The following is a 26,374-nucleotide window of genomic DNA, read 5'->3' as shown; positions in this document are numbered from 1 at the left end:
CCTCTCAGCCCTCATCCTCAAAGGAAAACTAATCAACAGCTTCAAATGATGAGCCTGGGAGCTGAATTCATAACTTTGCTAGATACTAAAAAATCATGGCCTTAATAAAGATTTATGACTTGTTACAAAAATCTATAACCCAATAACCCCCCTTTTTGTCCGATCACTACAAAGGGCCATTTCACCTTGAATGGTCTCTTACAATATGTGTTAACTACTTGTGCTAAACTATCCGTTCCACCTTGAATTTAGCTGTGACACTCTGAGTACCTTTCCCAAACCTGAAGAAAAGCTCGGTGTAAGCTTGAAAACTTGTCTCTTTCACCTACAGAAGTTGGTCCAATAAAAGATATTACCTCACCCACTTTGTCTCTGTAATGTCCTGGGACCAACATATCTACAACAACACTGCAAACATCACTGGTTTACATATATAAGAGAGATGCTATTAAGTGCTGATCCAAAGGGCTATGCAATTTACTGAGTTGATTTACAAAAACATTCTCTAGGTTTGAAACTGATGAAAGTACCATTTATTGGAAGTTAGGAAGGATTTCAGTCATCATTTATTTACTTCCCACATACTGTGCCAATGACACAGATTCAGTTTGGAAACCCACTAATTTACCAAATGAAAAATCAGCCAACCACAGAAGTAAATGCTCTCCACCTCCTTCTGTGTCCTCCTCCTGTTTGTAATGGATAAATAAAAGAGGTCACAGCTCTACTGATTCCATCTCCCTTACACTCTAGCAGCATTTCTTACTGGTGTCAGAACCAGCAGGAGAGTTAAACAGGGGTGACCAGACAGCAAATGTGAAAAATCGGGCCAGGGGCGGGGGGTAATAGGAGCCTATATAAGAAAAAGACCCAAAAATCGTGACTAGCCCTATAAAATCAGGACATTTGGTCACCCTAATGGCACAGAATGCAAAAGGGAGAAATCAAATGAGAATTGTGAAATTAGAAGAGAAATGTGTGATGGAATAACAGGCTTTTGCTGTTTTTTAGAATTTGGCTTTCAATTGTTTCTGAGCTGGTATAGAACAGTGGTTCTCAACCAGGGGTAAATGTACCACTGGGGGTACGCAGAGGTCTTCCAGAGGGTACATCAACTCATCTAGATATTTGCCTAGTGTTACAACAGGCTACATAAAAAGGCTAGCGAAGTCAGTACAAACTAAAATTTCATAGAGACAAAATGAGAACATAAGCACTTTTTCAGTAATAGTGTACTGTGACACTTTCAAATTTTTATGTCTGATTTTATAAACAAGTAGTTTTTAAGTGAGGCAAAACTTGGGGTATATAAGACAAATCAGACTCCTGAAAGGGGTACAGTAGTCTGGAAAGGTTGAGAATCACTGAAATAGAATACATGTTTTCCTTGACTTTTCTTGCAGTTAAATCATATCTAGCACTAGGTCATCTGCACTCATTGCTGTCACTTGTTGTCAGCAACAAACACTTTCCATAGGGTAATATTGGCTTCAGACCATGTCCACATTAGGGAATTTTAGCAAGACATTCAGTGACAGGAACATCCTGAGCAGGTTTAATTGAGATGGTGGTAAAAGCGCCAGTAGCCAGCAATCCTTGCTAACATGAGGGGGTCTGTCCGATGCAGCTGCACCAGCAGTAGGGATTCTTTTGCTACAGTTCCCTAGAGCAGATCTGGCTTGAGAGTAAAGATGTGGCCTTCTAGAGCCGCATGTGATGTACGAGGCTCTACCACTGCTCCTCAGATGGAGTGGAGGGGAGCATTTGTCACATAGGTCTTTGCCTGCTATAGTGAAACCACACTTCTAGTCTGTGAGGAAGTCTACACTTAAAGTGTGCCACCAGTGGTAGCTATAGTGGGAGTCCTAATATAGACAGGCATTGGCCTTTTAACCCCATGTCATCTAACTCCTCAGAGTAACTTTAGACAATGGGTAAAAGTGCCAACGCCTTAGCTGTACTAACACTCACACCGCTGGGACCATAGCAGGAGATGCATGTATAGACAGAGGTGAGCTGGAGCCGGTTTGCGTGAACCAGTTATTAAATTTAGAAGCCGGTTTAGAACCGGTTGTTAAAGGGGTGGGCAAACTCTGGCGGGACCGTCCTGTCTGGCCCGCCTGAGCTCCTGGCTGGGGAGGCTCTCCTGGCCCCTCCCCCGCCTTCCCTCCTCTCGCAGAGCCTCAGCATGCTGCGCTGCTGGTGCCAGCGCTCTGGACTGCTCCTGGGCAGCTCTGCAGCTCCTGCTGCTTTGAGCAGCATGGTAAGGGGGTGGGGCTGCGAGCTCCAACAGACTGCACGGAAATAAAAGGCAAATAAAGAATGGCAGAACATGCTGTGTACGTACAATTGGGAACTAGTGATATAATGTGGTGTAATTGTTGGATACAATATCGCTCCAGATTACACTGACTACATTTTGCGATCAAGAGAAAGTAAATATGTGAAACTTTTATACCTGTAAAAGCAGATAAGCATTCATGGAGGCAGGAGCATGACAGACAGACTTTCTGAACACCTACTCCTCTGGCAAACAAGGATTTTATAGAACATCAAGCTCCACTGCACTGTGTTTACTCCAACTATTTTTAGTATTCTAAGGGACATTTTTTTTATTCACTCAGGCATTCAAAGAAAATGAGCACTGATTTCTCGTATCTGAGTAAGACTTACTTCATTCCTCTGTAGACATGCCAGAAACAGATTCAAGTTACCAAGCATATGGTACCAACCTGTAAGCCAAAAAAGTGTAGGTTTGAGGTTGTGATGAGTGTGATTCAAGGTTAGTTTTATGGGCAAGTCAGTGTGGCTCAGGGATATGATGGAATGCAGTCAGTAGTACACTAGATTACAGCCCACTGCCTTCCTCATTTTTAAGTAAGAGGTGGATCCCTGTGAAAAGCTGTTGGGATCAAGATGGAGCTTTGAATTCTGGGACTTGGGCTGTTATTTCTGTTTGGAAGGCACTGAGATACTATGGCGATAGAGGCTATGCAAATACCACATCTTTATGATCGAGTTGTGATTGGCTTTTATCTGTTCCATTTTATGGAATTAAGTGCAGCATTTGAGCTCCTGGAAAGCTGTCAGTGCCTCAGCAGGCAAAGAGTTTTTTATACTTCTGGTTTACCAAGTTAGTTATAGAGAGTAAACCAATGGCAATAAATCTCACATGCACCTTTGTGTAATAGCTCCAGGACACAAGCCATGTATTTTTTCAACAGCAGAACTTCTTCAACAATGATTTGCCAATCAATCTCCCACAAATACTCCATGTTCCCACCTTTTATATTTACACTAGTAAAAGAAACTCACTCTTGGGAAAGGAGCCCAGCATAATCACAGAACACACTTTAATAAAAGGGCTTCAAAGATAATTTACATCTATAACCAAATGTTTCACAGCTGGTTACAATGTATCAGCCAAATTAATCTCTGGGGTATCTCCATTGGTTTCAGTATCTTTGCACCAGGATGAATGTCAGACCATTATGGGCCCAATCCTACCAACTCTCTACATTCTTAAATCCCATTGATGAAAATGGTAGTGGTGTGTGTAGGGTGTTTGTAGCATAAGGAGCTATGTGTAAATGGAAGAAGCTAGGTCTGGAGTATGGCTTGTTACTAAAGGCTATTGCATATGGTTATTAAACTCCTTAAAGCCAGACAAAGAAGGAAGTGGGGAGAGGGAAGGAACATGCTTAGTGAAGTCTCAGCAAGATGGAGGAAATGTTACACTTTTCTATTTAAAGACCTCTGTATACATGAAACCATTTAAAAATGCATTCCAGTTGTTTGGTGTATTGGAGAGAGATAGAACACAACTGGTATTTTAAATGCAGGAGCAAGCAACAATCATCGATTTGCATACCAGTTTCAAATCTCTCAGAATCATGTGTGAACGATAACTGTGTTGCCGGCACAGGGGCCCGAGGACAGCAACAGTGAGGTTCGTTGCCCAGAGTGCTTCACGCCGATAAACATACCGGGGTGGAGAAACAATCAAAGTTTATTTGAGATCTCAAAGTGGTGCAAGGAGACAGGCAAGTCTCAAATCGAGCACACCAGCAAAAACAGTTTCTCTCTTCTTTATACATTTTACAACTAAGCCCCCCCTCCCCCTCCCTACCACCCCCCCTCTACTCCCCCTCCCCTCTCTACCAAAGGCATGTTTATATATTTAAGCAACTAAATCATTCTAGGGCTATAAATCTAGCTTGTTAGTAACTTTCTCTAAACAGTTATTTGGTCCTGTTTGCCCTTAGTTTATTACCCCTTCCCCAGCTAGAAACATGCAAACCTCATCATTATTGTTTGGTACCTGAAATGAACAAGGTCGTAATTGCTAACTAGCTATTTACACATTCTAATTCCTGTCCTTGGTTGTTAAGATCGATCAGAGTTAAACATGGAAGGACAGAGTTAAAACATGGAAGAACTCTGACTCAGGCAGGCCTAGTAACCCCAACAACTGCAAGCATGTGAAAAAGAAACATTATCTTTAAAATAATGCGTATGTGAATAGAATGGCCTGATTCTTGGAATGAAAAAATAATATTCAAGTTTATAATGAATTTTGCTCAAAAATACAAAAATGCACATCGTTGTGTATTTGGCAGGTGTAGTAATAGAATCTTGTTGTTGCTATGGCAGCTGAGTTAAATTATTAGGGGATAGCCCAGCCGGTTTTGGCTGGTTGTTGGTTAGTTCAGTGTGTGGCAATAAATGGCTGCTTTTCAAGGTCTACAGCTCTCTGTGTCTCAAATGATTTCTTCCTAAAACTGCTGCCCCCAAGGATACAACAACATGGCAACGAGGGTGGGATCCCTGTGCTGCCCAGCAACTAGGGTTACCATACGTCCGGTTTTTCCTGGACATGTGCGGCTTTTTGGTAATCAAACCCCCGTCCGGGGGGAATTGCCAAAAAGCCAAACATGTCCGGGAAAATACCAGCTAGGCACTTCCCCTCCCGTGGCTGCTCTGCTCCTCCCCTGACTCTTCGGCTCTGTTTAAGAGCCGAGCTGCCCAAGCGCTACTGGCTTCGGGCAGCCCCCTTGCCTCCGGACCCCAGCTGCCGGCCGGGTACTTCCCCTCCCAGGCTCCAGCTGCTCTGCTCCGGCCGCGCGGGGTCCGGAGGCAAGGGGGCTGCCCGAAGCCGGTAGCGCTCGGGCAGCTTGGCTCTTAAACAGAGCCGAAGAGTCAGGGGAGGAGCACAGCAGCTGGGAGGGGAAGTGCCCAGCTGGGGGCGCAGGGTCCGGAGGCATGGGGGCTGCCTGAAGCCTGAGCGCTACCAGCTTCATGGTTTGCCGGGCAGCCTCTAGACCCTGCGCCCCCGGCTGGGTGCTTCCCCTCCTGGGCTCCAGCTGCGCTGGGGAAGCGCCGGCCAGGGGCGCAGGGTCTGGGGGCTGCCCGGCAAACCGTGAAGCCAGTAGCGCTTGGGCAGCCCTTTTCGCGTGGCTGGGAGGGAGGAGGGGGAGTTAGGGCGGGGACTTTGGGGAAGGAGCTGAGTTGGGGCGGGGCTAGGGGTGGGGAAGGGGCGGGGCCAGGGCCCCGTGGAGTGTCCTCTTTTTTTATTTTTTAAATATGGTAACCCTACCAGCAACAGAAGAAGGTAGAAGTCAAGATAAAAAAAATATTTAAAAAAATAAAACCTTTTTGCTGTTGGAAGGGGGTGTGAACTGGCTTGTTTGCACTGATAATGCAAAATGAAACTAAAACAATGGCTACACTTACGGGGCTCCTGGAACCTTTTGAGGAGACTACAGTGCAATGGCACATATATACTGAGCGTTTTGAGCTTTTTGTTATTGCAAATGACATTGCAGAAGAGAAGAAGGTGCCAATATTCTTGAGTATTATAGGGGCTAAGACTTATTCTCTGCTACGCAGTTTATTACACCCTGTTAAGCCGGAGACCAAATCTTACAGTGACGTTGTGGAAATCCCAGGGTCCCATTTTTCTCCAAAACCACTGGTAATTGCTGAAAGATATAGGTTCCACAAAAGAGACTAAAAAGAAGACGAAACAGTTGTACAATTTGTAGCAACTTTGAAAAAGCTTGCGGAACACTGTGAATTTAAGGGGATGTTAAATGACGCCCTACGTGACAGGTTAGTGTGTGGCCTGCACAGGGACGCTATATGGAAGCGCCTATTGACAGAGGCTCAGCTTACCTTACAGAAGGCCGTTGATATTGCTGTCTCCATGGAACTGGCTACAAAGAAGGTGCAATAGATTTGTGCATCCCCTAGGGTGCATAAGGTGTCACAAGAACCTATCCACAAAACTGTGGGGAGTCAGGAATGTTGCCAATGTGGTAAGCCAGGTCACCATGCATCAGAATGCTGGTGTAAGGACCTGGTGTGTCGACACTGTGGCAAAAAGGGACACATTGAGTGTACCTGTAATCAAAAGAAAAAGAGGCCTGCGGTCTGGCGGACCAGAAAGGAAAATCTGCATACCCTGGAGCAGACCCAGGATGATCAAGGTGACACCTCGTCACAAGAAGTGCCATTCCACGTTTTGTCTTTGGCAGTGGGATCACATGAATACTGGGTAACCCGGTTGTTGGACAGCAAACCTGTACACATGGAGCCAGACACCATTGTAGCCATCTCACTGGTCTCAGAGACTGTGTATAAAGAAAAGCTACAGCATCTTCCGCTTAAGGCAACAAAAACTGTTCTGAAGACATACACGGGAGAAGCTGTGCCCATGTTGGGCACTATTGATGTTAAGGTGGAATTCAATGGACAGGCTGCTAAATTGCCACTGTTTGTGGTGAAAGGCAATTACTGAGCCTTAATGGGTAGGTCTTGGCTGAGGAAGATTCAGCTGAACTGGGCAGAAGAGCATTGAATGACTAAAGATGAAATCAGTCTGACCGCTGTACTAAGGAAACATGTTGCTGTTTTTGGAGAGGATCTGGGAAGTCTAAAGGGAATCACCGTGACATTGAACATTAAACCTGGCAGTCAACCAAATACCTGAAAGCCAGAACTGTGTCATATGCCCTCAGGCCAAAGGTTGAAGTGGACCTGAAGCGCCCGGTCACAAATGAGTCCTAATACCAGTTACCCATAGCCCATGGGCAACTCCAATCGCTCCAATAGTAAAGAAAGATGGCTTCTTCTGTATTTGTCACGGTCAACTTGGTGTTGTGTTCAGAGCAATACCTGCTTCCTCGCATCGATGACCTCTTTGCAGGGCTGGTTGGGGGACAAAAGTTCAGTAAGATTGATCTGAGTCAAGCATATTTACAGATGCACATCAATGAAAAGTCCCAAGAGCTGTTGACTATTGTGACGCATAAGGGGCTTTATCGATACTGTTGCCTACCCTTCGGAATAACGTCTGTTCCTGCCTTGTTTCAGAGGGCTATGGATCAGATCTTGTGTGGCTTGCCAGGAGTCTAGTGCTATCTGGACGCCATCCTGGTCACTGGAAGGAATGAGGAGGATCACCTAAAGAATTTAGAGGCTACCCTATGAAGATTGGAAGAGTATGGCCTATGAGTCCGCAAAGACAAGTGTGAATTCTTCCAGTCCTCTGTTGAATATTTGGGACACATCATTGATGCTACGGGTCTTCATAAGGCCCCTGCAAAAGTTAAGGCTATTGTGGAGGCTCCAACTCCTCAAAATGTTAGCCAGCTTCGCTCACTTCTAGGACTATTAAACTATTATGGGAAGTTAATCTCTCAGTTAGCCACACTGTTAAAATCACTTCACAAACTCCTGGGGCAGAACAAGGTCTGGAAGTGGACTTAAGCCTGTGATGTTGCATTTAACAAAGCTAAGGGTGCATTGCTAAATTCGGGAGTTCTGACGCACTTTGATCCATCCTTACCTCTACAGTTGGCCTGCGATGCCTTCCCTTATGGAATGGGAGTGGTCGTGTCATACATTATGCCTTCAGGAGAAGAGAGACCTATTGCTTTTGCTTCATGCACCCTAAGCAAAGCAGAAACTAACTATGCCCAAATCGAACGTGAGGCATTGGGAATCATTTTTGGACTTTGGAAGTTTCATCAGTACCTGTTCGGACAGAAGTTTACACTTCTCACAGACCATCGACCTCTGACTTCAATTTTTGGACCACACACAGGTATTCCCCCATTAGCTGCTAGTCATATCCAATGAGGGGCATTGTTGCTTTCCGCACACACATAGGAAATCCGGTATCGGAAATCCACTCTGCACGGCAATGCAGATGGTCTCTCAAGGCTGCCTTTGCCAGTCAAACGTCGAGATATTGCCCAGAAGGAAATCTTTTACTTTGAACAGGTAGAAAACACACCCATCACCGCTACTCAGGTAAAGAAGGCAACTCGCGTTGACCCAGTATTGTCCAAAGTTATGGACCTGGTGATGCATGGAACATCTCAGCGAACCTCTCCAGTCTCACCCGACCTCATTACGTACATGTCCAGGAGAATGGAGTTATCAGTCCATTCTGGTTGTTTGTTGTGGGGAAGACGTGTTATTATCCCATCACCACTGAGATCACAGATGTTAGAACAGCTACATTCCGGTCACTGGAATAGTACGCATAAAGGAAATTGCACAAAGCTATTTTTGGTGGCTGGGATTGGACAATGCTATTGAAGAAAAGGTAAGAGCTTGTATATCATGTCAGGGTGTGAGGAATGCACCCCAGTGGGCACCCCTACACCCATGAGACTGGCCTGAAAACCCGTGGCAGTGTATTCACATTGACTTTGCTGGCCCACTAAAAGGAAGCATATTCTTGGTGGTGGTAGATGCCCATTCTAAATGGCCAGAAGTGTCTATAATGCAGTCCACTACTGCAGAGAGTACTATCCAAAAACTACGGGACTCTTTAGTCGTTTCGGTCTGCCAGAACAACTTGTGAATGACAATGGACCGCAGTTTGTCTCTCAGGAGTTTGGAAATTTTATGAAGGCAAATGGAGCTTTATGAATGCTTCTGGAGCTAAATGGGTCCCTGCCACTGTCATTGCTCAAGCAGGACCTGTTTCCTTCACCACTTCCGGCAAGGCACCGAATCAAGAGTCACCTGTTCCTGACGTTCCCCATCCATTACTGCCTGCGGTGGAGATACATCCCTTCCCTGAACGAGCTGATACCACATCCTCACCTGTTCGCACTACGAACCCTGAGCCCATTGTCAGGCCTGCACCCAAGATACTTTTGGGTGCACCAACACCAAAAGTTCGCCATAATCCACATAGAGAGAGAAGGCCTCCTCAATGGCTGGATCTTTAGCTTGGGCGACCCCGCAGTTACAGGGCAAAATAATCCCCTGGGTGTAGCCGGGAACGGAGGCAGTCTACCCTCCTTCTTTAGTATAGTGTTTGTTTTATTTAGGGGATGTTCTCATTAAGGGGGGGAGGAATATGTTGTGTATTTGGTTGTCGTAGTAATAAAATCTTGTTGTTGCTATGGCAGCTGAGTTAGATTATTAGGGGATAGCCCAGACGATTTTGGCTGGTTGTTGGTTAGTTCAGTGTGTGGCAATGAATGGCTGCTTTTCAAGGTCTACAGCTCTCTGTGTCTCAAGTGATTTCTTCCTAAAACTGCTGCCCCCAAGGATACAACACACATCTTGAAACGTATTGGAAACAATTAAATTCACTACATTGGTGCACATTGTTCTGGAGCTGTTGTATTTTTTTCTGTACGGGAACATTTGCTGTTCCCCATGGTATAGCACTGTGTGGCATCCCAAAAGGATTACCTAATGGTTTTAGCAGAAGAAATTAAACAAAACAGGGAAACAACCCAGATCTTAATCTAGACTGTTTGGGAAAGCAATCCTGTAATAGCCCATGTGGCATGTAGATAGGGAGTTGTGCATCACCTCAGGTGCGCAATGAAATATCACAGAGGTGAAATTCTGGTTACACCGAAGTTAGTGGGAGGTTCTCTGTTGACTTAAATGGTCCAAAAGTTTACCCTAGATGTGTAAACATAAGTCGCCATCCTGTGTTATTTGCCACAAGGTTTTAAAATACCCCTCTACATCCCCTGTTGGTGCGTAAGAAAGAAAGAAGTGTGGCATAGGTTGGGTAGAGTGGGTGGTTCTCTTAACTGCTGGTCTTGAAGCAATAATTCCAGTGTGCAGCAGCCACTCCTTTTAACATTAGTTACTCCTGCAGAAGATGTTTTGCCTCACATGTAAAAAATCTGCCTGCACACACATCTGAATTAAGAAGTGAAAAAACAAGAGTTGAAAAAAAGAGTGAAATCAAAATTAATTGGCCATAGATTTAACAGAAGTGTGGTAATGACATTAATGTAAGCAAGCAAGAATTATTATTATTTATTTGTATTATGATAGTACCTAGGAGTCCTACTCATTATAAAATTCATTGGTTAGGGAATTTAGAAACTTTGCTTTATATTTTCCATATGCAAAGAGGATGCATACTGTCAGTCTATATGACTTTTATTTTGATTAAGGAAAAAAATCAGAAAATTAAAAAATTAAAAAAATATTTTGTTGTTGTGGTTGTTACTGAAAATTGAAAATTGTTGGTTTTTAAGAGGAGGTATCAATGTTTGTTTTCAATGAAATTGTCCATGGGGGTGGGGGAACCTATTTTCCAACCAGTTCTATTACCAACCTCAATGTATTTGTTACTGTTGTAAAGATACTTAGATCCAGTGAATTCCACTCTAGGTGGGATGTGAGAGTTCATGAAAGTAAGAAGTAGGAAAAAGAAGTCAGATTTGAAGTGTGTGGGCTTTGTATTGGGAGGTTTCAGAGTAGCAACCGTGTTAGTCTGTATCCGCAAAAAGAACAGGAGTACTTGTGGCACCTTAGAGACTAACAAATTTATTAGAGCATAAACTTTCGTGGACTACAGCCCACTTCTGTATGCAGCCGAAGAAGTGGGCTGTAGTCCACGAAAGCTTATGCTCTAATAAATTTGTTAGTCTCTAAGGGTATGTCTACACTACGAAATTAGTTCGAATTTATAGAAGCCGGTTTTATTGAAATCGGTTGTATACAGCCGATTGTGTATGTCCACACAATAAAATGCTCTAGGTGCTCTAGTCGGCAGACCGCGTCCACAGTACGAGGCTAGCGTCGACTTCCGGAGCATTGCACTATGGGTAGCTATCCCACAGCTATCCCACAGTTCCCGCAGTCTCCGCCGCCCCTTGGAATTCTGGGTTGAGATCCCAATGCCCGGATGATGCAAAACAGTGTCGCGGGCGGTTCTGGGTACATGTCGTCAGGCCCCTCCCTCCCCCGTCACAGCAACGGCAGACAATAGATTCGCGCCTTTTTACCTGGGTTACCTGGGTTACCTGTGCAGACAACATGGAGCCCGCTCAGCACAGCTGAGCTCACCGTCACCATATGTCCTCTTGGTGCCGGCAGACGTGGGACTGCATTGCTACACAGCAGCAGCTGCTAACTGCCTTTTGGCGATAGACGGTGCAGTAGACTGGTAGCCTTCATCGGCGATCTGGGTGCTGGCAGCCGTGGGGCTTGCCTTTTGGCAGTAAATGGTGTATTATGACTGTTAGCCGGCCTATTACAAGTCGGGTCATCGCACGTTAGCAGAGTCTTCCCTGAGCAGCAGCTCGTGCAATAGGCCTGAAGACCATCGTCATACACCGCCCCGTATTTGCTGCCAAGCACCCAGAAAGATGCCGAGGGCTATCAGTCACGCTGCACCGTCGTCTTAAGATGTAAAAAAATAGATTTTCTCTGTATTCATTTGCTTCCCCCTCCCTCCGTCAAATCAACGGCCTGCTAAACCCAGGGTTTTCAGTTTAATCTTTGGGGGGGACCAGTCTGTGACAGTTGTTTGTGTCTCTCCCTGATGCACAGCCACCGTTCTTTATTTTAATTCCCTGTGCCTGTACGCCATGTCGTCACTCGGCCCCCCTCCCTCCTTCCCCTAGGCCGTCAGATACTACGTTTGCGCCACAGCTCGAGCCGAGAAGCGGTTCGCGCCTTTTCTTTGAATTCTGGGTTGAGATCCCAATGCCCGGATGATGCAAAACAGTGTCGCGGGCAGTTCTGGGTACATGTCGTCAGGCCCCTCCCCCCTCGTCACAGCAACGGCAGACAATAGATTCGCGCCTTTTTACCTGGGTTACCTGTGCAGACAACATACCACGGCAAGCATGGAGCCCGCTCAGCTCAGCTAAGCTCACCGTCACCATATGTCCTCTGGGTGCCGGCAGACGTGGGACTGCATTGCTACACAGCAGCAGCTGCTAACTGCCTTTTGGCGGTAGACGGTGTAGCATGAGTGATAGCCGTGGGGCTGGCAGCCGTAGTGCTGCATTGCACCAGCCCCTTCCAGGCGATGGTATATTATGACTGGTATCCGTCATCGTCATACTGGTATGGCTGTCAATCATGGCCACCTGGGCAGACATGCTACTGTTTTGATGATGACGGTTACCAGTCATAATATACTATTTTCTGCCAATTGCCCAATATTGTCTGCTAAGCACCCAGAAGAGGCCGAGGGCGATGCTGGGTGCTGGCGGACGTGGGGCTGGCAGACGTGGGGCTGCATTGCTACACAGCAGCAGCCCCTTGCCTTTTGGCAGATGATGGTATATTATGATTGGTACCCATCGTCATCGTACTGGTATGGCTGTCACTCATGCTGCAGCGTCGGCTGCCACCTTAAGATGTAAAAAATAGATTTGTTCTGTGTTCATTTGCTTCCCCTTCCTCCGTGAAATCAACGGCCTGCTAAGCCCAGGGTTTCCAGTTTAATCTTTGGGGGGACCATTCTGTGTGACAGTTGTTTGTGTTTCTCCCTGTTCCTGTACCTGTACGCCATGTCGTCACTCGGCCCTCCCTCCCCCCCTCCCTCCCGCCCTCCTTCTCCTGGTCCATCAGATACTACTTTCGCGCCTTTTTTCTGACCAGGCGCCATAGCTAGCACTGGGATCATGGAGCCCGCTCAGATCACCGCGGCAATTATGAGCACTATGAACACCACGCGCATTGTCCTGGAGTATATGCAGAGCCAGAACATGCCAAGGCGAAACCCGGACCAGGCGAGGAGGCGATTGCAGCGCGGCGACGAGAGTGATGAGGAAATTGACATGGACATAGACCTCTCACAAGGCACAGGCCCCAGCAATGTGGAAATCATGGTGTCACTGGGGCAGGTTGATACCGTGGAACGCCGATTCTGGGCCCGGGAAACAAGCACAGACTGGTGGGATCGCATCGTGCTGCAGGTATGGGACGATTCCCAGTGGCTGCGAAACTTTCGCATGCGTGAGGCCACTTTCATGGAACTTTGTGACTTGCTTTCCCCTGCCCTGAAACGCCAGGATACCAAGATGAGAGCAGCCCTCACAGTTGAGAAGCGAGTGGCGATAGCCCTGTGGAAGCTTGCAACGCCAGACAGCTACCGGTCAGTCGGGAATCAATTTGGAGTGGGCAAATCTACGGTGGGGGCTGCTGTGATCCAATTTGCCAGGGCAATGAAAGACCTGGTGATAGCAAGGGTAGTGACTCTGGGCAACGTGCAGTCAATAGTGGATGGTTTTGCTGAAATGGGATTCCCAAACTGTGGCGGGGCCATAGACGGAACCCATATCCCTATCTTGTCACCGGAGCACCAAGCCACCGACTACGTAAACCGCAAGGGGTACTTTTCAATGCTGCTGCAAGCCCTGGTGGATCACAAGGGACGTTTCACCAACATCAACGTGGGATGACCGGGAAAGGTACATGATGCTCGCGTCTTCAGGAACTCTGCTCTGTTTCGAAAGCTGGAGGAAGGGACTTTCTTCCCGGACCAGAAAGTGACCATTGGGGATGTTGAAATGCCTATCGTGATCCTTGGGGACCCAGCCTACCCCTTAATGCCATGGCTCATGAAGCCATACACAGGCAGCCTGGACAGGAGTCAGGACCTGTTCAACTACAGGCTGAGCAAGTGCCGAATGGTGGTGGAATGTGCATTTGGACGTTTAAAAGCGCGTTGGCGCAGCTTACTGACTCGCTCAGACCTCAGCGAAAAGAATATCCCCATTGTTATTGCTGCTTGCTGTGCGCTCCACAATATCTGTGAGAGTAAGGGGGAGACCTTTATGGCGGGGTGGGAGGTTGAGGCAACTCGCCTGGCCGCTGATTACGCGCAGCCAGACACCAGGGCGGTTAGAGGAGCACAGCAGGGCGCGGTGCGCATCAGAGAAGCTTTGAAAACGAGTTTTGTGATTGGCCAGGCTACTGTGTGAAACTTCTGTTTGTTTCTCCTTGATGAACCCTCCAACCCCCCCCGACCCAGTTCACTCTACTTCCCTGTAAACCAACCCCCCCCCACCCTCCCCTCCCCTCCCACTTGCAGAGGCAATAAAGTCATTGTTTTTTCACATTCATGCATTCTTTATTAGTTCCTTACAGAGGTAGGGGGATAATTGCCAAGGTAGCTGGGATGGGTGGGGGAGGAGGGATGGAAAAGGACACACTGCATTTTAAAACTTTAACTCTTATTGAAGGCCAGCCTTCTGATGCTTGGGCGATCATCTGGGGTGGAGTGACTGGGTGGACGGAGGCCCCCCCACCGTGTTCTTGGGCGTCTGGGTGAGGAGGCTATGGAACTTGGGGAGGAGGGCTGTTGGTTACACAGGGGCTGTAGCGGCGGTCTCTGCTCCTGCTGCCTTTCCTGCAACTCAACCATACGCTCGAGCATATCACTTTGATGCTCCAGCAGACGGAGCATTGCCTCTTGCCGTCTGTCTGCAAGCTGACGCCACCTATCGTCTTCAGCCCGCCACTTGCTCTGTTCTTCCCGCGATTCAGCCCGCCACCTCTCCTCTCGTTCATATTGGGCTTTTCTCATCTCCGACATTGACTGCCTCCACGCATTCTGCTGTGCTCTATCAGCCTGGGCGGACATCTGCAGCTCCGTGAACATCTCGTCCCTCGTCTTACGTTTTCTCTTTCTAATGTTCACGAGCCTCTGCGAAGGAGAAACATTTGCAGCTGGTGGAGGAGAAGGGAGAGGTGGTTAAAAAAGACACATTTTAGGGAACAATGGGTACACTCTTTCATTACAAGGTCGCATATTTCGGCTTGCAGGCAGCCATCGTAGGCCACAGTGTTTTGGCTTTTTTAACCTTCTTAACATGCGGGAAAGGTTGCAAACAGCAGCGCATTTCCCATATCAAGGATGAATTGGGTTGTCCATTTAAAATGGGGTTTCAATGTAAAAGGAGGGGGCTGCGGTTTCCCGGTTAACATGCGGCACAAACACAAGTAAACCACCCCCCCCCACACACACACACACGATTCTCTGGGATGATCACTTCACCCCTCCCCCCCACCGCGTGGTTAACAGCGGGGAACATTTCTGGTCAGAAGAGCAGGAACGGGCGCCTCTGAATGTCCCCCTTAATAAAATCACCCCATTTCAACCAGGAGAGCTTTCTGGAGATGTCCCTGGAGGATTTCCGCTCCATCCCCATACACGTTAACAGACTTGCTTGCTTTTTTTTTGTAATGTTTACAAATATTTACAAAGTTACACTCACCAGAGGTCTCCTGTGTGCCCTGAGGGTCTTGGGTGAGTTTGGGGGTTACTGGTTCCAGGTCCAGGGTCACAAACATATCCTGGCTGTTGGGGAAACCGGTTTCTCCGCTTCCTTGCTGCTGTGAGCTACCTACAGTACCTCCATCGTCATCTTCCTCGTTCCCCGAACCGTCTTCCCTGTGTGTTTCTCCAGTGAGAGAGTCATAGCACACGGTTGGGGTAGTGGTGGCTGCACCCCCTAGGATCGCATGCAGCTCCGCGTAGTAGCGGCAAGTTTGCGGCTCTGCCCCGGACCTTCCGTTTGCTTCTCTGGCTTTGTGGTAGGCTTGCCGTAGCTCCTTAATTTTCACGCGGCACTGCTGTGTGTCCCTGTTATGGCCTCGGTCCTTCATGGCCTTGGAGATCTTTTCTAATACTTTTCCATTTCTTTTACTGCTACGGAGTTCAGCTATCACTGCTTCATCTCCCCATATGGCGAGCAGATCTCGTACCTCCCGTTCGGTCCATGCTGGAGCTCTTTTGCGATCCTGGGAGGACTCCATGACGGTTACCTGTGCTGATGAGCTCTGCGTGGTCACCTGTGCTCTCCACGCTGGGCAAACAGGAAATGAAATTCAAACCTTCGCGGGTCTTTTCCTGTCTACCTGGTCAGTGCATCTGAGTTGAGAGCGCTGTCCAGAGCGGTCACAATGAAGCACTGTGGGATAGTTCCCGGAGGCCAATAACATCGAATTCCGTCCACACTACCCCAATTCCGACCCACAAAGGCCGGTTTTATCGCTAATCCCCTCGTCGGAGGTGGTGTAAAGAAACCGGTTTAAAGGGCCCTTTAAGTCGAAAGAAAGGGCCTCGTTGTGTGGACGTGTCCAGGCTTAATTCGGTTTAACGCTGCTAAAGTTGACCTAAACCCGTAGTGTAGACCAGGCCTAAGGTGCCACAAGTACTCCTGTTCTTTTTGTATTGGGAGTTTTTCTTCAATCCTGATCTAGCTAATGTTCACAAAAGTATAATTTGGTATCCAGGTGAAGACTAGATACATCAGGGTACGTTAGCTAAGGTTTCATGAGTAAATCCACAGCGAATAAAAACTTTATTCTGACTTAGTGGCAAAGATATTTCTTTTAGATGACCATCTCTGGTTTCTATTGTGATCATCTTGCTGGTTGTTAAAGATATTATTCAGGGTTTTAGTTATAATTAGAATTATTATTAAGAGATGTTGTTACAAAATTATCTCAGTTTAATTTCAATGCCTGGATCAACACTTTGAGTCAAGCAAAGACATTTAAGAATGGTGGAGCTTGGTGTGCAAAAAGACGCGCTGACAACTGAGTTTAATATGTTTCTACTTGTTTCACCACTTTGAATCAGAATGCAACTTTATTGATAATAATAAAAGTTCTGAGTATGTTGCTCCCCATAGATTCCATGAACACGAAACAATGTAAAAATGTTTGCCAGAATTTGTTGACTTAGCAGACTATTTTTCAGTGTGATGTATTAGCCCATTCTTGTAGTAACTTTTTTTTCTGACTCTACTTCTCTGTGGATTTTCATTATTGTAACTCTGCTTACATTGGTATCCCTAAAATTTCAGAACAAAAAAAAAAGTTGGGGTTACTTAAGGCAACCATTTATTACATACAAATAATGAATATTATTGTGTATTAAAATTTATAGTAGTACAAGTGGATAAACTAACTGTATTTAAATTAGTTTGGCAGACTACATACTTAATTTTTTCCCTACATTTAAAGGATCTATTTCTCAGTGGAGCTTGCAGAGGCCAGTGATGACCATTACCTTTCCTCATTGTTGCTGGGAAACATTTCCAAAGGCCTGAATGGAGTTAGGCATCTACCTGTCATTGAAAGTCACACAGAATGCCAGCAAGGTTGCCAACTAATGCCAGTTGTAGTGTTGTTTTATTGTAGATATTTGCCCATTAAGAACTACTATGAAACAAGAATTTATATTTCTCCTTTTTAATTAAAATACAGCTTTGTCCTTTCCTCTAACATGTTTGAAATCTTAAACAACAGTAAGGGTATGTCTACACTACAGGATTAATCTGAATTTATATAATTCGAATTTTGGAAACAGATTGTATAAAGTCGAATGTATGCAGTCACACTAAGCACATTAATTCGGCGGTGTGCGTCCATGTACCGGGGCTAGCGTCGATTTCCGGAGCGTTGCACTGTGGGTAGCTATCCCATAGCTATCCCATAGTTCCCGCAGTCTCCCCCGCCAATTGGAATTCTGGGTTGAGATCCCAGTGCCTGATGGGGCAAAAAACATTGTTGCAGGTGGTTCTGGGTACAGCCTCACCCCTCCCTCCATGAAAGCAATGGCAGACAACCATTTCGCGCCTTTTTTCCTGGGTGAACACTGCAGACTCCATACCACGGCAAGCATGGAGCCCGCTCAGCTCAAGACAGCAGTCATGAACATTGTAAACACCTCTCGCATTCTCGTGCAGTTTATGCTGAGCCAGGACCAGAAAAACAAGGCGAGGAGGAGGAGGCGGCGACGGCAGCACAGCAACAAGCGTGATGAGGATATGGACATGGACATGGACACAGAATTCTCTCAAACCGCGGGCCCCGGTGCTTTGGAGATCATGTTGTTAATGGGGCAGGTTCTATCCGTGGAATGCCGATTCTGGGCCCGGGAAACAAGCACAGACTGGTGGGACCGCATAACGTTGCAGGTGTGGGACGATTCCCAGTGGCTGTGAAACTTTTGCATGCGTAAGGGCACTTTCATGGAACTTTGTGACTTGCTGTCCCCTGCCCTGAAGCACCAGAATACCAAGATGAGAGCAGCCCTCACAGCTGAGAAGCAAGTGGCGATAGCCCTGTGGAAGCTTGCAACGCCAGACAGCTACCGATCAGTCGGGAATCAATTTGGAATGGGCAAATCTACTGTGGGGGCTGCTGTGATGCAAGTAGCCAAAGCAATCACTGAGGTGCTGCTACGAAAGGTAGTGACTCTGGGAAATGTGCAGGTCATAGTGGATGGCTTTGCTGCAATGGGATTCCCTAACTGTGGTGGGGCGATAGATGGAACCCATATCCCTATCTTGGCACCAGAGCACCAGGGTACCCAGTACATAAACCGCAAGGGGTACTTTTCAATGGTGCTGCAAGCACTTGTGGATCACAAGGGACGTTTCACCAACATCAACGTGGGCTGGCTGGGAAGGGTTCATGACGCTTGCGTCTTCAGGAACACTACTCTGTTTAAACAGCTGCGGCAAGGGACTTACTTCCTGGACCAGAAAATAACCCTTGGGGATGCCAATAGTTATTCTTGGGGACCCAGCCTACCCCTTAATGCCATGGCTCATGAAGCCATACACAGGTAGCCTGGACAGGAGTCAGGAGCTGTTCAACTACAGGCTGAGCAAGTGCAGAATGGTGGTAGAATATGCATTTGGCCGTTTAAAAGGTCGCTGGCGATCGTTACTGACTCGCTCAGACCTCAGCCAAACCAATATCCCCATTGTTATTTCTGCTTGCTGTGTGCTCCACAATCTCTGTGAAAGTAAGGGGGAGACCTTTATGGCGGGGTGGGAGGCTGAGGCAAATTGCCTGGCTGCCAGACACCAGGGTGATTAGAAGAGCACACCAGGAAGTGCTGTGCATCAGAGAAGCTTTGAAAACCAGTTTCATGACTGGCCAGGCTACAGTGTGAAATTTCTGTTTGTTTCTCTTTCATGAAAACCCGCCCCCTTTATTGACTCATTCTCTGTAAGGAACCCACCCTCCCCCTTCCCCAGCTTGCTTTCAAAGGAAATAAAGTCACTATTGTTTAAAAATCATTTATTCTTTATTAATTGATTATAAAAAGAGGGAGAGAACCTGGGTGAGGTTTGGGAGGAGGATCGGCGGGAAGGAAAAGGCCACTAAAAAAAGGTTAAAAAAATGTCAGCCTTTTGCTTGGGCTGTCCACTGGGGTGGAATGGGAGGCTGTACGGAGCCTCCGCCCCCCCGCGTTCTTACACGTCTGGGTGAGGAGGCTATGGAACATGGTGAGGGGGGAGGGGGATTATACAGGGGCTGTAGCAGCACTCTGTTATCCTGCTGCTGTTCCTGAAGCTCCACCAGACACCGGAGCATGTCTGTTTGCTCACGCAGCAGCCCCAGCATTGCATCCTGCCTCCTCTGATCTTCCTGCCGACACCTCTCATCTCGAGCGTCTCTTCTCTCCTCACGTTGGTCCCTCCTGTCCTCACGTTCACTGGCTTCTTGCCTATACTTTGAAACCGTGTCCTTCCACTCATTCAGATGAGCTCTTTCACTGTGGGTGGATTCCATGATTTCTGCGAACATCTCGTCTCGCGTCTTCTTTTTCTGACGCCTTATCTGAGATAGCCTTCGGGACGGAGGAGGGAGGCTTGAAAAATTTGCAGCTGCTGGAGGGAGGGAAAAAAGGAGAGAATTTTTTAAAAAGATACATTTTGCAGACCGATGCTTATGCTCTTTCATGGTGACCAACACTATTCACATTACATAGCACATGTGATTTCTGTGCAAGGTCGCATTTTGCCTCTTAATATTGAGTGCCTGTGGCTTTGCTGCTAGACATCACAGACGCAGGTCCGGGCAACAGAATTCGGCTTGCATGCGGCCATGGTAAGCCATTGTCTTTCGGCTTCTGCGCCCTCCTTTCCCACATACCAAGCAAAGCCCGTTGACTGCTGTGGTTTTCCTGTTAACCTTCAGCAGCAGAAAACAAACTAACCCCCCCCCCATCCAATTCTCTGGATGATCACTTTATCCCTCCCCCGACCATGTGGCTGGTATCAGGGAAGATCCCTGCTAGCCAAACGCGAAAAGCTCTGGGCCAATTCCCCCCCACACACACTGCGCTTGGCTAACTGCAGGGAAGGATTTCTTTTCAGCCACAGGTAAACAGCCCAGTAGGAACGGCCACCTCTGTCCCCTTAATTAAATTCCTGTATTTCAGCCAGGTTACCATGAGTGATATCACTCTCCTGAGGATTACACAGCAAGATAAACAACGGATGTTGCTTGAATGCCAGCAAACACCGGGACCATACGCTGCCAGGCTTTGTCATGCAATGATACCAGATTACTTGCTGCAAGCATGGCCTGGTCAAGTGTCCTACCATGGAGGACGGAATAAGGCTGCACTGCCCAGAAACCTTGTGGCAAGGCTTTTGGAGTACCTCCAGGAGAGCTTCATGGAGATGTCCCTGGAGGATTTCCGCTCCATTCCCAGACACGTTAACAGACTTTTCCAGTAGCTGTACTGGCCGCGAATGCATCCCAAGTCCTCAGGGCAAAGTAATCATTAAAAAACACTTGCTTTTAAAACAAGTTTTATATTTTAAAAGGTAAACTCACCTGAGGTCCCTTCCATGGGGTCATGGTCTTGGGTACTGGGTTGGGAGGGTTGGGAGGATACTTCAGTCAGGCTGAGAAAAAGATCCTGACTGTTGGGGGGAACGGAGTGCTGGGTGCTCTCCGCAAGCTCGTCCTTCTCCTCCTCCTCCTCCTCTTCCCCGTCTGCAGAATCCTCAGGTGTAGCTGATGAGATTATCCCCGCCTTGGAATCCACGGTCAGAGGTGGGGTAGTGGTGGCGGCCCCCCCTAGAACTGCATGCAGCTCGGCGTAGAAGCAGCATGTCCGCGGCTCTGACCCGGAGTGACCGTTTGCCTCCTTTGTTTTTTGATAGGCTTGTCTGAGCTCCTTGACTTTCACGCGGCACTGATCTGAGACCCTATTGTGGCCTCTCTCCATCATGCCCTTGGAGATTTTTTCAAAAGTTTTAGCATTTCGTCTTTTCAAACGAAGTTCTGCTAGCACTGAATCCTCTCCCCGTATAGCGATCAGATCCAGTACCTCCCGTACAGTCCATGCTGGTGCACTTTTTCGATTATCGGCCTGCATGGTTACCTGTGCTGATGAGCTCTCTGTGGTCATCTGTGCTCTCCACGCTGGGCAAACAGGAAATGAAATTCAAATGTTCACGGGGCTTTTCCTGTCTACCTGGCCAGTGCATCCGAGTTCAGATTGCTGCCCAGAGCGGTCACAATGTGCACTGTGGGTTAGCTCCCGGAGGCCAATACCATCGAATTGCGGCCACACTAACCCTAATTCGAAATGACAATATCGATTTTGGCGCTACTCTGCTCGTCGTGGTGGAGTACAGAAATCGATTTTAAGAGCCCTTTATTTTGAAATAAATGGCTTCATTGTGTGGACGGGTGCAGGGTTAATTTGATTTAACGCTGCTAAATCTGAATTAAAGTCATAGTGTAGACCAGGCCTAAGTGACTTGCTATACCAAGGTTGCCATAAGAGATGCCTGTACATTAGTTTAGTACTGAGGGGACAGTGCCATCTATTGAATCACCAGCACCGCTTCCTATGGAAGTCTCCCACCCAAGAACTGACTAACACAATCTGGTAATCTGGTGTAGTTTATGAAATGTGAGCCCAAGGTGGCCTGGCTCTAGATGAGTTATCATCCAAAGCACCTAGGAAAATAACCTTTGATAGAAAATGTATAGAGAATTTTCAGCTGTGATGACCTGAAACATGGAGCTATAAACTAGCCAGAATACTGATAGTAGTCTGGGATCTTTCACAAATTCCAACAGCTAATGACAGAGGAACGTAGACAGAAAAGGGACAACTCCAGCTATACAACTATAGAAAAGACTCAAAGCACAGACTGCTGTAATGCTAGTTAAATAACTCAGTCACCTAGAACACTGTCATCCTCTCCCATGAAAATAAATGGATGATGGGTGAGCAAAACTGATATGGAAAACTGTGCAGTTCACTATGTAGGCTTTGATCGTCTCCATACTATCTGACTCCTGTGTGGAGTTTTCAGTGCCTTATTTTCTCTGAGGCGAAGGCTTTGTGGCATATGGTGGAAAATCTGCTGATTTCAAGGAATCGGCATGGAGAGCTTGCCACTCCATGCATAATGCCCAATGTCCTATTCTCCTCTGGTAGCCTGGCTCGCCTAGGAGCTAGGTAGCCATGGCTGCAAGTACAAATAAAGTTAATGCTTCTCTGAGTAGCATTAGTGCCTGATTAATTTTTCATTGAAAAACCATTGGTTTTGGAGGTATAATACCCTTTTGAGTGCTTGCACTCAGCTCTGTCCCCAAGCTATGTTTGACATGACCCACCAAACATGTGGGGGTCCAGTTGCATCATGTATAGGTAAAGGATTCCTCCATCTTAGAGAGAGAGAGAGAGAGAGGAACGATGCTTGTGGGCTCTACTCCTCCCACTCATCAGCCAGGTTTGGTCAGGACTTGTGCTATTTTCATTTCCTCTATACCTCCCAATGGAAGAAATCATATGATAACTCATGGTTTATAAAACTGACTCCAAGACTGTCTCTCTAGAATCAGACTGTCCTACAGTGTCTGAACCATAAAAACTCCCGCTGGTTGCTTTTCTTTCTCAACTTCTTTATTTGTATTCATTCTAACAGAGGTGAACCTTGCAGTGATTTAGTGATTTACTGTGAAGAGCTACTAAAGAAATTCAAAATAGGTAAATGGGTTCAATTTACAAACAAAGCTATCCGCCTCTCCCCTGCTCCAGGGCATCCTAATAGTATGTTGTTACTGTCTGAAGTGTCCTCCTTTAATAACTGGAGGATAGGAATAACTAGGAATACTTTGTTGAGCAAGTGATATGATTGACTGAATACCTCCTAGTGCTTTAGGACGCTTTAAACACAGCTGATTGAATGCTGCTTAGTGAATATTTTATCATGCCCAAGGCACCTGCCAAAACTAGATGATGATTCCATTTTTAAACACATCAAATAGTAAATACTTAGCTAAATATTTTGTCAGCTAACAAATAGGAATTTGGGTAATAAGAGATCATTCAATTTTATATCAATTGTATGGTGTAAGAGTTATATTTATTTATTGTAATCCTATACAGCACATCAATGGGGAATATTTCAGAAGTTATACTGCACACTTTTCTGAAATGATACAATAAAGATACTGGCTAGTTTCTAAAAAGCTAGTTGGCAGAATGAAGCAAGGACCTTCACTCAACTCAATGGCATTTCTATCTGTCTGTTAACACTAGTTGTGATCTCTGGTTGTGCTTTTCCTATTAGGGAATGTTCTCTTTTCTGTAAAAATCTCTCTCTTGTAATCTGATTATGCTCAATCTCGTATCTGAGTTTTTTGGTGTGTGTGCAACAGGAGGGACTCAGCACTACGTGCCACAAAGGCAAATTGCTTCCTTTCCCGTTTGTGCTGCTGCTGTGAGATTTTAATGTCATGGGTAAGGAGTCCTTCTCTGTACAATGACAGCTGTGGGCCTTTAACAACTTCTTGTGAAACCAACTACCCAACTGGATTGGTTGTGCCTTCAGCAGGGGCAGTGATATTTCTCTCGCCTTCTGTTTTTAGCATATAAGTCTTTCTGTGTGTTAGGTGATAAGCTTTGTGGGTGATATTTCTGAGCCACTTTTGAAAAGGTTGGCAAATGCAGCTCTCTAGTTGTAGTGGGTATATGTCTTGTCACTGGGTATATGTGTTCTGTTACTGGTTCTGTTTAAAATTAGGGGAAACATGATGGGATTTTAGGGTCTACAATCATCCTGAAAAATGGCATGCTGGTGTTGTCCCTTCTTCTGACACCAGTGTCCTTTTCTGACACCAGTGTCATGCTTCTGTTGAGAAGTAACAAATATCTGGAGCCTTGCAGGTCAGCTGCCCAGTGGAGAAGGTATCAGTGACATAGAATTTTGAGTATATGCTAAGTGCAACTTGTTTTATTTATACCCATACATCAGTTCTAGAACAAAGGTGGTCAGACAGCATGCAGGGCAGTCAGTCCCTTTTTCCAGGAATCTCAGCCCAGCAGCAACACCAGTTACTGCCTCAAGAATTTATTTTAATCAAAGCCAAAGGCAGATAGCAAACTTTTCTGCTGTTCACAAAACTCCCTCTCTACAGAAGCTACCTCCTACAGAGAACCCTGCCTAAGAAATACTAACAACAGCACAGCATGTCTTCCCAAGACTGAACATTATGTTGCACACTAAAGAAAAAGAACTTGAAAGACTATGTACAAAAGCACCACTTGGTGACACCTGACATAACATTATGTATTATTAGTTACTGTCGAGGTTATTCAGGAAGAACTGAGTCTTTGATGTCAGACTTTTTGTGTCAGAAGTAGAGTATGATCAGTGATAAATACTATCTGAACTAATGTTGATTTCTACCTTTCCTTTTTCTTTTCCTCCCCGCTCTCTCATCCCACATTTCTCTTCAAACTGTAGACTATATATACAGTATCTTGAATATTGGAAAAACTTGGTTGATTCCATCTTGTGTGTTTCTCTTCTCTTTTTTCCCCTTGGTATAATTAGACATTATTGTCTACATGGAATCCCATAAATTGAAAAGTAAATGAAGATAAATTCATTCATTTGTCGCCTAATACAGGCCTCAATGCACTACTGTAAGCTTGTACCAAGGTCTCCAGAGGTAGTAAATAAAGCAGGCTGCTGACCCATTTTCACACCCAGACTAGTAGTATAAAATCAGCTTTACCTGGAATCTTTGTTTTCTTACTCTGTATATCCATCTTTAAAAATACTGTGTGCCAATTTTTTGAAATGTGGGTACCTTAATAGATTTCCATATTTGGATACTCAAAACAAACTGCCCATTTGAAACACCTATGTGTCAGTTTAAGCATCTAAGTGCATGGTTTGAGCATCCTAGTTAATCACCTATGTTTGGAAACTGAACTCTTTGTGGCCAATTGTGCATGCACATACATACATGGTCTTGCTCTGCTTACATAATACAAATATTAGACAGAACCAAAGATATATAGCTAATTCTAAACAAGTGCTTTTATTTGCAGTACTTTGAAACATTCAAATTAGTCAAAAGTATGGATTTGTATTTTGTCTTTTTCTTTCCCCTTTTCCCAGGAAACTTCATGGTGCTGTGGTCGACCTGCAGAACATCAGTATTTAAATCAGTAACAAACCGCTTCATTAAGAACTTGGCCTGCTCTGGGATCTGTGCCAGTCTAGTCTGTGTGCCTTTTGATATTGTCCTTAGTGCCAGTCCACACTGCTGTTGGTGGATCTACACCATGCTCTTCTGTAAAATTGTCAAGTTCTTGCATAAAGTCTTCTGCTCAGTGACCATCCTTAGTTTTCCTGCCATTGCTTTGGACAGGTAAGAAATCAAATTTACAAACATCCTGTCCTTGGTTTTCTTTATTTCCTTCCCCGCTTAATTACACACATCTGAATGTTAAATATTGTTTAATGGTGCCTTGTGCCGATATATCAACAGCCTCCATCCCAGCTTTGTGTCCACAAAGTTCAATTTCCTTGCACACAAGTATGGATATAAAGATTAATTTCTGTTGTGTGGAACAGTTTCATTTCAGTTTATCCTGATATCTATGGACTTCACAAAGGGTTTTGATATGCAGATATATCTTCAAACATGCTTCTATCCTCTTATTCCTCCTGTCATTAATCCTTCTTATTACTAAGTCTTTGGGCTGAACAAACTTCATGGATACTTGTCCATTAACTCACTAATTAAGTGATTAATACTTTCTGATCCCATCCATCTTGAGGCAGATTTCTATTAACAGGGAAAAGTACCGTTTCACATGAGTGGTTCTGTGAGCAAAATACACATTTTTGTTTTACAAAATTACTATTTGTATTACCATAGTCATAGCCCCAGTCATGGACCGGGACCCATTGTACTAGGCGCTGTACAAACATAAAACAAAAAGATGGGCCCTGCCTCAAAGAACATACAATATAAATAGACCAGACAGACCTAGGGTGGG

The 26,374-nt window shown here is 45.9% G+C and overlaps 1 protein-coding gene across 1 annotated transcript in view; it reads left to right on the top strand.

The window, feature by feature from the left end:
• Positions 1-26,374, top strand: part of GPR176 (G protein-coupled receptor 176) — a 95,671-nt gene that overhangs the window by 64,165 nt on the left and 5,132 nt on the right. The window contains exon 2 of the mRNA XM_034770347.1: positions 25,488-25,740. Within this exon, the coding sequence (XP_034626238.1) occupies positions 25,488-25,740 (253 nt within the window). The remainder of the gene's footprint in view (positions 1-25,487; positions 25,741-26,374) is intronic.

The sequence above is a fragment of the Trachemys scripta genome, chromosome 4 (assembly GCF_013100865.1).
Source record: "Trachemys scripta elegans isolate TJP31775 chromosome 4, CAS_Tse_1.0, whole genome shotgun sequence".
NCBI lineage: Eukaryota > Metazoa > Chordata > Testudines > Emydidae > Trachemys > Trachemys scripta.
This window is presented reverse-complemented; position numbering and strand designations above follow the sequence as displayed.